This window comes from Theropithecus gelada, chromosome 19, assembly GCF_003255815.1.
Source record: "Theropithecus gelada isolate Dixy chromosome 19, Tgel_1.0, whole genome shotgun sequence".
Taxonomy (NCBI): Eukaryota; Metazoa; Chordata; class Mammalia; order Primates; family Cercopithecidae; genus Theropithecus; species Theropithecus gelada.
In genome coordinates, this window is record NC_037687.1 from 2072891 (window position 1) to 2084782 (window position 11892).

An 11892-nucleotide genomic window follows, 5' to 3' on the forward strand; every position below is an offset into this window, starting at 1 on the left:
GTGGCTCACGCCTGTAATCCCAGCACTTTGGGAGGCCGAGGCGGGCGGATCACGAGGTCAGGAGATCGAGACCATCCTGGCTAACATGGTGAAACCCCGTCTCTACTAAAAATACAAAAAACTAGCCGGGCGTGGTGGCGGGCGCCTGTAGTCCCAGCTACTCGGAGGCTGAGGCAGGAGAATGGCCTGAACCTGGGAGGCGGAGCTTGCAGTGAGCCGAGATCGCGCCACTGCACTCCAGCCTGGGTGACACAGCGCGAGACTCCGTCTCAAAAAAAAAACAAACAGGCCGGGCGCGGTGGCTCAAGCCTGTAATCCCAGCACTTTGGGAGGCCGAGACGGGCGGATCACGAGGTCAGGAGATCGAGACCATCCTGGTGAACATGGTGAAACCCCGTCTCTACTAAAAAATACAAAAAACTAGCCGGGCGAGGTGGCGGCGCCTGTAGTCCCAGCTACTCGGGAGGCTGAGGCAGGAGAATGGCGTGAACCCGGGAGGCGGAGCTTGCAGTGAGCTGAGATCCGGCCACTGCAACTCCAGCCCGGGAGACAGAGCGAGACTCCGTCTCAAAAAAAAAAAAACAAAAAACAAACAAACAAACAAACAAACAAACAAACAAAAAAACTGCTGATAAAGTCCAAGTAGCTCCTCTCAGACCAAGCCTCACACAAACAAACTTTTTTTTTTTTTTTTTAGACGGAGTCTCGCTCTGATACAGGCTGGAGTGCAGTGGCGCGATCTCGGCTCACTGCAACCTCCGCCTCCCGGGTTCAAGTGATTCTCCTGCCTTAGCCTCCTGAGTAGCTGGGATTACAGGGGCACACCAGCACGCCAGCTAATTTTTGTATTTTTAGTAGAGACGGGGTTTCACCATGTTGGCCAGGCTGGTCTTGAACTCTTGACCTCAGATGATCTGCTCACCTCAGCCTCCCAAAGTGCTGGGACAACAGGCGTGAGCCACCACGCCCGCCCTGAAGAAAAGAATTTATTAGTCGGGGTATGGAGACATGATCTAGACCCAGAAGATTATATTATAAACATAGATTTAAATTATTTGAAGGTAGCCGGGTGCGGTGGCTCACGCCTGTAATCCCAGCACTTTGGGAGGCCGAGGCGGGTGGATCACGAGGTCAGGAGATTGAGACCATCCTGGCTAACACGGTGAAACCCTGTCTCTACTAAAAATATTTTTAAAAAATTAGCCGGGCGTGGTGGCATGAGCTTGTAGTCCCAGTTACTTTGGAGGCTGAGGCAAGAGAATGGCGTTATCCCAGGAGGCGGAGCTTGCAGTGAGCCGAGATCGTGCCACTGCACTCCAGCCTGGGTGACAGACAGAGCAAGACTCCGTCTCAAAAAAAAAAAAAAATTATTTGAAGGTATAACGTGGCTATACATGACACTTTCTACAAAAACAAAGGGAAATTAGAGGAGCAACATGTGAAATTTCTCAAATACCTCAGCTAGTTCCACACCAAATTCACACTTCACCACACAGCAAGTGAGATTCTAAAACACTGATGCTGGTTTCAGCATCTACTTAATTCTGGGATGTAATTTGGAACACAGCATGCGTATTTCCTTTATACACTAACTTCTCAGGACTACAGTAACACAGGCCATTTAAACCCTAGATACACAGGAGAACTCCCTGGGGCACCGTTTTTTTTTTAATCGAGTCTCGCTCTGTCACCAGGCTGGAGTGCAGTGGCGTGATCTTGGCTCACTGCAACCTCTGCCTCTCGGTTCAAATGATTCTCCTGCTTCAGCCTCCTGAGTGGCTGGGATTACAGGCGTGCACCACCACACCCAGCTAATTTTTGCATTTTTAGCAGAGACAGGGTTTCACCATGTTGGCCAGGATGGTCTCAATCTCTTAACCTCATGATCTGCCTGTCTCGGCCTCCCAAAGTGCTGGGGTTACCGGCGTAAGCCACCACGCCCGGCCTTTTTTTTTTTTTATAGAGACAGGGTCTTCCTCTATTGCACAGGCTAAAGTGCAGAGGCCTAATCACGGCTAACTGCAGCCTCAACTTCCCAGGCTCAAGAGATTCTCCCGCCTCAGCCTCCCGAGCAGCTGGGACTACAGGTGCATGCCCCCATATTAAGCTAAGTTTTTAAATTACATATATATATATACACACACACACACACACTTTTTTTTTTTTTTTGAGATGGAGTTTTGCTCTTGTCACCCATGCTGGAGTGCAGTGGTGTGATCTCAGCTCACTGCAACCTCCGCCTCCCAGGTTCAAGCAATTCTCCTGCCTTAGCCTTCCCAGTAGCTGGGATTACAGGCATGTACTACCACGCCAGGCTAATTTCTATATTTTTAGTAGAGACGGGGTTTTGCCATGTTGGCCAGGCTGGCCTTGAACTCCTGACCTCAAGTGATCCTCCCACCTTGGCCTCCCACAGTGCTGGCATTACAGGTGTGAGCCACCGCACCTGGCTGGCACTTTTTCTAGTTTTAAAGTTCCGATTCTCAGTCCTTCGCCTCCAATGAATGAAGTCAGCATCTTGAGACCACGGAGGCCGCATGGTCACAACCTCAGCAGCTGATTCTCGGGTGCGGTCCAGCTCAAAGACCAACGAGCTGAACCCTCGACACATCCCACGGTGCTTTCCATGTGCCTGCAAGGCTGAGGAGAGCCGGGCCGCTGAGCTGCATGCAGGCTGAGGGTCTCGGAGCTCACCCAGCTCATGAGAGCAAAGCCCGACACCCCTCACCCCACTGGGGGCTCTGAGGGGTTTTTACTTTTTTTATTTGAAATAGTTTGGCTCTTGTTGTCCAGGCTGGAGTGCAATGGTGTGATCTTGGCTCACCGCAACCTCCACCTCCCGGGCTCGAGCATGGTTCTCCTGCCTCAGCCTCCCAAGTAGCTGGGATTACAGGCATGTGCCACCACGCCAGGCTAATTTTACATTTTTAGTAGAGACAGGGTTTCTCCATGTTGGTCAAACTGGTCTCGAACTCCTGACCTCAGGTGATCCACCTGCTTCGGCCAAGGCCTCCCAAAGTGCGGGGATTACAGGAGTGAGCCACCACGCCCAGCCTCTTTTTTTTTTTTTTCTTTTTTTGAGACGGAGTGTCGCTCTGTCGCCCAGGCTGGAGTGCAGTGGTGCAATCTCGGCTCACGGCAAGCTCCGCCTCCCAGGTTCACGCCATTCTCCTGCCTCAGCCTCCCCAGTAGCTGGGACTACAGGCGCCTGCCACCACGCCTGGCTAATTTTTTGTATTTTTAGTAGAGATGGAGTTTCACCATGTTAGCCAATATGGTCTCGATCTCCCGACCTCGTGATCCGTCCACCTCAGCCTCCCAAAGTGCGGGGATTACAGGTGTGAGTGAGCCACTGCACCCGGCCATGCCAAATTTTTGTATTTTTGTGTAGAGATGAGGTTTTTAAGGCCCTGTCTCAAAAAAATCAAAAAATAAAAAATTAGCTGGGTGTGGTGGCCACATCGTGTAGTCCCAGCTATTTGCAAGGCTGAGGTAAGACAATTGATTAAGCCCAGGAAGTCAAGTCTGTAGTGGGCCGTGATCACAGCCCTGTACTCCAGCCTGGGCAGCAGAGCAAGACTGCCTCAAAAACAATAAAAAGAGAAATACACGAAAGTGCTGCCGCGGCGGGCGCAGGGCTGCACCTGCAATCCCAGCACTGCGGGTGGTCAAGGCGGGCGGATTGCCTGAGGTCAGGAGTTCGAGACCAGTCTGACCAACATAGAGAAACCTCATCTCCACTAAAAACACAAAATCAGCCAGGCGTGGTGGCACATGCCTGTAATCCCAGCTATTTGGGAGGCGGAGGCAGGAGAATCACTGGCACCTGGGAGGCGGAGGTTGTGGTGAGCCGAGATCGCGCCATTGCACTCCAGACTGGGTGACAAGAGTGAAACTCCGTCTCAAAAAAAAAAAAAAAAGAATTCCAAGTCCCAACAGTAACTGGGTCAGGAAAGGAGACATGCCAGCGAAGTGCTCCAACCTGCCCAGGATAAGTTACCATCCACAATCACCCTCACTTCAAATTCGAACAGAAAAGCCACTGAGGCCGGGCGCGGTGGCTCAAGCCTGTAATCTCAGCACTTTGGGAGGCCGAGATGGGCGGATCACGAGGTCAGGAGATCGAGACCATCCTGGCTAACACGGTGAAACCCCGTCTCTACTAAGAAATACAAAAAATAGCCGGGCGAGGTGGCGGGCGCCTGTAGTCCCAGCTACTCGGGAGGCTGAGGCCGGAGAATGGCGTGAACCCGGGAGGCGCAGCTTGCAGTGAGCTGAGATCCGGCCACTGCACTCCAGCCTGGGCTACAGAGCGAGACTCCGTCTCAAAAAAAAAAAAAAAAAAAAAAAAAGAAAAGCCACTGAACCCCAGAATCCCAGAAGCAGCATGAAAGGAGCTTATTCTGCAGAGTGCGCTGCTCCTTCTACAGCCCGGGACGCTGTCCTGGTTCACCCTCTCGTGTGGACAGGCTCAGTGCCCTCTGTACCCAGCAGCAGAGCAGCCGCGGCCACGCCGAGACAGCACGGAGCCGAGGCCAGCCACGGCCACGCTGAGACAGCACGGCGCCAAGGCCCCACACCGGGACCTACCTCCACTCCCACGACTGAGGCAGGTGCCGCACACTAACACCCAACAGGGCAGAGGCCAGAAACAGCCCCATCCAGCACCAGATCCCGGCCGGCCCCATCTAGTCCAGCCCCAGCCCGTCTCTGTGCTCAGTCCTGTAACTCATGGCCCCTCACCTCAGCCTGGATGTCTGTGGGGTGGCAAGGTCACCAATAAAACCCTCCGAGTCGAGGTGGGGCACGGTGGCTCACACCTGTAATCCCAGCACTTTGGGAGGCCGAACAGATCAATTTAGGTCAGGGGTTCGAGACCAGCCTAGCCAATTTTTAGTGAAACATTGTCTCCACGAAAAATACAAAAATTAGCCTGGTGTGGTGGCGTATGCCTATAATCCTGGCTACTCGGGAGGCTGAGGCAGGAGAATTGCCTGAACCTGGGAGGAAGAGACTGCAGTGAGCCAAGATCGCACCACTGCACTCCAGCCTGGGCGACAGAGGGAGACTATGTCTCCAAAAACAAACAAACAAACAAAACGCTTCTGGCTCAAATCCACAGAGACAGCAGGTCAGTGGTTGCCAGGGCATGAGGTTTCTCTGTTCGGAACTTACTGTGCTGAATCACTGCACGCTTGTAAACATACTGAAATCTACTGAATTTCATGCCTAGAACAGGTGGATTTTATGGCATACAAATTGTATCTCCATACAACTATTCAAAAAAGGAACCACCTTGGCTCAGCAGCATCACAGGACAGGACAAAACGCCAGGACAGACGTGAGGCTCCACCTGGACTGCAGTTCCCTGAGGGCTGGAGGCCTGGGCAGAGCAGAGGGTCCTCAGGCCCTGGTCACAGATTAACAGGACCATCAGAGACCACTCAGCACAGAGGGGGCCACACGGCGGATGCCCAGGCCACCCGGGACCCTGCATCCTTCTGCCTGTCTCACTGCCATGTGGACAAGTCGGCCACCAGCCAACCCAAGAACTCCTAGGGCAGTGGTTCCCAGCAGGTGACTCTGTCCCCGCAGGGGACACTGGGCGATGTCTGCGGCATCTGTGGTTGCCACAACTTGCAGAGATCTAGGCATGGAGTGGGTGGAGGCTGGGGACGCGCTCAGTGCCCTGCAATGCCCTAACACCCCCACCCCAAGAACCATCCAGCCTGATGTCCCCAGTGCCAGGGCTGGGCCAGAGCACATCCAGGTCTGGTGTCGCCACTCCTGCCCTCTGGTCTTCCTGGCTCTCCAAGGCACAACGCAAGCGAGCATCACCCAGAAGCCGGTGACAAGGGCAGAGCTCACCCCCACCCACACATCCCTCCAGGACCCACATGCCTCGGCCTTGAAGCCACCTCCACACACACACCAAGCCTTCCGCCCAGAGGCTGCCTTTTGAAAACCCCTGCAGAGTAGTAAAACAGACAGAGGCTCAAGCCCTGGAGAGAAAGCTTCAGGAAGAACGCAATCAGTTAAACACCCGTGAATGAGTGAACCGCACTCATAATCAGGGGAGCTGACACTACGGCTGCACCCCCCAAACACCCTAGTCCTGCTGGTGGTGCAGGAGGCGAGGCTGTGGCTTCCACGCTTGCTGCTGGGAGCGGCTCTGTGGGGAGTGGGCGCTGTCCTGAGGGCTGGGCGCGCTGCATGCCGCCACGGCTTGAGACCATTCATAAAACGATCCCACATGGAAACCACCCACGCGTCTGACCAGAGACCACGTAGGGAAGCTGCGTGTAAACAACAGAGCACAGCCACCCACGGCAAGGACCGAGGACAGCTCCCCACCACGTCGGCAGCAAAGCACACACACCTTAGGCAATCACGCCTATGGTTCAGGGACACGAATTTAAGTGATAAAACTACAAGCAAGTCAAGGATATTAAACTCACAGAAGTCAGGATCATTACCATAATAATCAGCTGTACGGGCCAGGCACAGTGGCTCACGCCTGTCATCCCAGCACTTTGGGAGGCCGAGGCGGGTGGATCACTTGAGGTCAGGAGTTCGACACCAGCCTGGCCAATATGGTGAAACTCCGTCTCTGCTAAAAACATAAAAATTAGCCAGGTGTGGTGGCGGGCACCTGTAATCCCAGTTACTTGGGAGGCTGAGGCAGGAGAATCACTTGAACCCAGGAGGCGGAGGTTGCAGTGAGCCAAGATTATGCTGCTGCATTCCAGCCTGGGCGACAGAGCAAGACCCCATCTCAAAAAAACTGTTGTTGGAGACGATAAAAGCTGTATAATGTCCTATGCATTGCATATGTTGCCATTAAAGAGGCTCAAAGGAGGAAAAAAAAAAAAAAAAAAGCAACCTAGAATCCACGCCCTCCGATCTACCACCACCGTGACTGCATGGCGGATAAGGGCACCTGGACAACAGGGAGGCATTCGGGAATTCTGGGAGACTTCTCTTACCGGCAAGTGGGCTCAGGGGCTTTTAATCTGGGGTTGATTCTACCTCCAAGAGACACGTTCGTCTGGGGACACCTGTGGCTAGCATGACCAGAGGAGCTCCTGGCATGGAGTGGGTGGGGGCGGGGACACTGCTCAGCACCCTATAGTGCCCAGAATAGCACTACCCAGAGAATGATCCAGCCCCAACATCCACAGTGCTGAGGAGCAGATGCTGATCTAGGGGAATGACTGATGGTATTAAAAGAAGAGAAGACACACTCAGTTCAAATTGAATATCTTTATATCTTTTTTTTTTTTGAGTTGGAGTCTGCTCGGGAAGCTGTGGCAGGGAGAACTGCTTGAACCCAGGAGGCGGAAGTTGCAGCAAGCCAAGATTGTGCCACTGTACTCCAGCCTGGGCAACACAGTGAGACTCTGTCTCGGAAAAAAAAAGAAGAAAACAAAACAAAACAAAAAAATAATAAAAAGAAAAAATGGGCTGGGCGCGGTGGCTCACGCCTGTAATCCCAGCACTTTGGGAGGCCGAGGTGGGCAGATCACGAGGTCAGGAGATCAAGACCATCCTGGACAAAATAGTGAACAATCATCTCTACTAAAAATACAAAAATCAGCTGGGTGTGGTGGTGCGCACCTGCAGTCCCAGCTACTTAGGAGATTGAGTCACTCAAATCTGGGAGGCGAAGTTTGCAGTGAACAGAGATGGTGCCACTGCACTCCAGCCTGGTGACAGAGAGAGACTTAGTCTCAAAAAAAAAGAAAAAATGGAGAAAACTTTGCTGAAACTATGAAAAGGACTTGTGAGAATAAAGTGTTAAAAGTTGTTTGGCTGGCCGGGTGCGGTGGCTCAAGCCTGTAATCCCAGCACTTTGGGAGGCCGAGACAGGCGGATCACGAGGTCAGGAGATCGAGACCATCCTGGCTAACACGGTGAAATCCCGTCTCTACTAAAACAAATACAAAAAACTAGCCGGGCGTGGTGACGGACACCTGTAGTCCCAGCTACTCTGGAGGCTGAGGCAGGAGAATGGCGTGAACCCGGGAGGCGGAGCTTGCAGTGAGCTGAGATCTGGCCGCTGCACTCCAGCCTGGGTGACAGAGCGAGACTCCGTCTCAAAAAAAAACAAAAAAATAAAAAAACAAAAGTCGTTTGGCTTTTGTGCCAATTCTACTGAGCTTTAGAAACTGAGGACACTCTCAAGTGGACCAAGACACGTACGAATGAGACCACTACTTATGCTTTTTAAAAGGACTCATCTGAATGGGTTTTGCATGGGAACCCGATAGGTTCACATGTGCACACAAGTATCACATGCAGAAATCAAAGTTTCAGGACCGGACAGTTACCGTATGTGTCTGTACCCTGGTCTTTTCTAGTTTCTTTTCCTTTTTCTTACCTAGCACAACCCATTAAATTGAATTTACAACCCACAAAGAGGTCACAGCCTGAGGTCTGGAAAACAGTGAACTAGACAACCTCAGCGCTCTGGTGCTTCCAGGAAACCGCGTTTCACTGCAGCATCCTCAGTGTCATTCAGCAAGGAGGCAGGTGACTGTCATCCCCACTTACACAGAAGGAGACAGAGCAGGGGGCTCTCCATGGGCCGCCCCAGGAAGTCAGCCACTCAGCCAAGCACCTGGACTCGGATCTCCCAAACCTCACGCCATTTCCACTCCATCGCGCTGCCTTTCCACGCCGCTTTCAAAGTCACGGCTGAGCCTCGCTTCCATGATGCCACGCTCAAGTTTTAGGGGAAAATCCATTACGAAATGGAAACTTTTTTTGGAAACTATACTGCTGCAGAAAATGCACACCGTCTAGAGTCTTCATTCCGGGCGCGGTGGGTGGGAGGGAAGAGCCCACAACATACCGTCTACAGGGTAGCTGCGTTTTTAGAGTGAGTGCGGGTGCTGGGGGGACGGCTAGAACTGTCACTGAACAGTCATTTGTTGCTCTCCAATCAGGAGACTCCAGCAGCTGCAGACAACATCCAGAATCAGACATGAACAGCTGAGTTACGACCCTCTGGGGCACAACAACGGTCTTCTGGTGAGAAAGCCGGGTCCCCAGACACCACACGTCCTGTGTGAAATCACCCACTGGCCAATGGCAGGGCCCATGAGGAAATTTGTGACTTTCAAGGATAGCGCTGCGCCGTTTTAAAAATGTTTCCCAGCCGGGTGCGGTGGCTCACACCTGTAATCCTAACACTTTGGGAGGCTGAGGCGGGCGGATCACCTGAGGTCAGGAGTTAGAGACCAGCCGGAGCAACATGGTGAAACCCCCTCTCTACTAAAGATACAAAAAAAAAAAAAAAAAAAACCAGCTGGTTGTGGTGGCATATGCCTGTAATCCCAGCTACTCAGGAGGCTAGGGCAGGAGAATTGTTTGAACCTGGGAGGCAAAGGTTGTGGTGAGCCAAGATCATGCCTTTGCACTCCGGCCTGGGCAACAAGAGCAAAACTCTGCCTCAAAAAAAAAAAAAAAAAATGTTTCCACCACCAATACCCCCTTGAAGGGGCCCATGCTTGTAGGGAAGGCGTTATCAACTCACACCAATTCCAAAGGAAGAAACCCAGGCTCAGGGGCTTCCCAGTGAAGACAGGCACATCCCCCTGAAAACCACACCCCAGACTAGAGGTGTGGTCCTCCACTGGACAAACCCCCCGGCCCATCCTCAGGATTCCAGAACAGGCTGCTCAGTGACATGTGCTGACTGGGACAGGGACGGGCACTGGGAGATCCTGCCCGTGCAGAAAAAGGCCTCTCGGGAAGCAAACCACATTTCCAATCTGGTGAACTACGCTCAGTACAGTAAAAACCAAGCCCATCAGCCACGCTTTCAACTCACAAAGAATCTGAACATTACTCCAGTTAGTTACACATTGTAACCAAAGCAGTTAGGCAGAGCTTCTGAGATGATGAAAACCAAAGAGGCCGAAGGTAAGGGGGGTGGAGAAGAACAAAAATGACCTCATTAACGTGGGGGCAGGCGAAGCCACACCACTTCCAGAAAAGTGTAAAGGTGTAACAATCCGGCAAGAGCTCAGGTTCCCAGGGAGAGGGGCAATGGGCTGAGGGACACAGAGCCTGCAAGCAAACCCCTTCACTTCCCTGCCCTCCTGGGCACCTCGTCCGGGACACAGCCTCTGGCACTGGGACTGGTGCGGTATCAGAGGCGGATCTCCTTCAGGCCGGCCTTGCTGTCCACGCAGGGAAGCAGACAGGCAGTCCTCAGGTAGGACACTTTCTAAGGCTCCCAATGCCCAAGGGCTGCATGGGTATCCTTCAAGGAAGCGAGACGCTTGCTGGCCACTGTGCCCATTCTTTTTCAATCTAGGTCACAGGTTGGGGGAAGGGAGAAGCGGGAAGGAAACGATCCCCATAGTTGTAATTTTACTTCTGGAAAACCGTTTCCTCGCGCTGGCTTTCAGGTTCCTACTTGAAGTCAGCTTCCCCATTCCAGGTTCCCCCAGGCTGCTACCTCACTAGGGCTTAGGATGCCGCTGTCCTCCCTCCTTCCCAGCAGCAGCCTCGCCTTCCTGGGAACCGGGGCACTGGAGGCAAGGCCCCAAGACCCTGCCCGGTTCCGAGCCAGGCCCCAGGCAGCGACCTGGACACGCATTTACACTACCCAGAAGGAAGACGGAGTTTCTCCAGGGGCGGCCCAGGACCCCCTGCCCCGGTCTCCCAGGGAGGGTCCGGGGGCGGGGCCCGGGCCCCTGCATTTTTAATCGGTGATTCGGAAACACACTCACGTTGGAGAAACTCTGTCCAGGGACCTCGCAAGTCTCCTGGGAGGGTCACCCGAGCCAAGGGGGAGGTGGGCCCGAATCTCCCTCTGAGCGAGTAAACTGAGGGTCCAGGGGGAGAGCACGCATCGGCGGGGCTCAGAGCATTGCATTTTGAACAGCGCTTCCCCGCGGTGATCCGACGAGGCGAGGACCCTAGATGTGCTGCTCTAAGGCCTTCGCCCCTCAGGGGTAAACTGAGGCTGAGGGACCGAAGACGAGGGCGGCACCCCAGGCCCAGGCCAGGCAGGGCCGGAGCCGAGAGCGGGACCTCGAACTAAGACAGAGCCCGGGCCGAGCAGGCCCAGTGAGCAGCGCTGGGCCCGGGGCTGGGGCGGTGACCAGGCCGAGCCGCCCCTTGGCGCGCCGGGCTCACCTCGTCCTCCTTGTGGTTACGGATGCCGCGGACCAAGTCCTGCAGATTCTTGTCGAACATGCGGTCGATGCTGCCCTTCACCATCTTGAGGGCCATCGCGGCGGCCCACGGGCTTTTGCCCCGGGAGGCCCGCGGCTGGGCGCCGTGAGGGGGCCTGGGGCCCGCGCCTGCCGCCCGCGGAGCGCTGCGCTGCCGGCCGCTGCGGCGGGGCAGGCTCCCAGGCCAGGGCGGCGGCGGGATCCAAGGACCGCCGCAGAGGTGGCAACCCGCTCGGCAGGTGCCGCGATCTTGCTCCGGGCCACTTGCAAATGGCGGACAAGATGGCGGCCGGTCAGCTGACCGCGAGCGCCCGGTCCCAGCCGAGCCGGCCTCGGAAGCCCCACCTCCCAGGAAGCCCCGCCCCTTCACCTCCCTGGCGGGGAGACGCTGCGTTTCCCTGACGACGACAGGTAGCCCAATGGAAATGTGGCACCACCTTCTCCGGCTCGCGGCCCCGCCTTTTCCGGCCAAAAGACCTGCGCTTTCATTGGTCAGTGGCCTCCGGAACTCCGCCTTCTTCCTCGTTCTGGGCTCTAGCCACGCCCTTAGAGTCTGGTCCTGACCCTCCCATCAGCTGACAGGTGTGGGCGTGGCTGGATGTGGGCGGGGTGCCCACGTGGAGCTTAGCCGGCAAGTTCTCGGGGAAGACTGGAGCTCCGCCTTTCCTGAATGTAAAAGCTGACGCGTCCTGAGAGCCTCCAA

General features: G+C 54.5%; 1 protein-coding gene across 2 annotated transcripts in view; it reads right to left on the minus strand.

Annotated features, from left to right (window-relative positions):
* The window catches only part of AP3D1 (adaptor related protein complex 3 subunit delta 1), a 54991-nt gene extending 43458 nt beyond the window's left edge, over positions 1–11533 (minus strand). For both annotated transcript variants that reach the window (XM_025366086.1, XM_025366085.1), the window contains exon 1: positions 11152–11533. In XM_025366086.1, coding sequence (XP_025221871.1) covers positions 11152–11247 — 96 coding nt within the window. In that variant the 5' untranslated portion in view covers positions 11248–11533. The remainder of the gene's footprint in view (positions 1–11151) is intronic.
* Between the last annotated feature and the right edge of the window lie 359 nt (positions 11534–11892).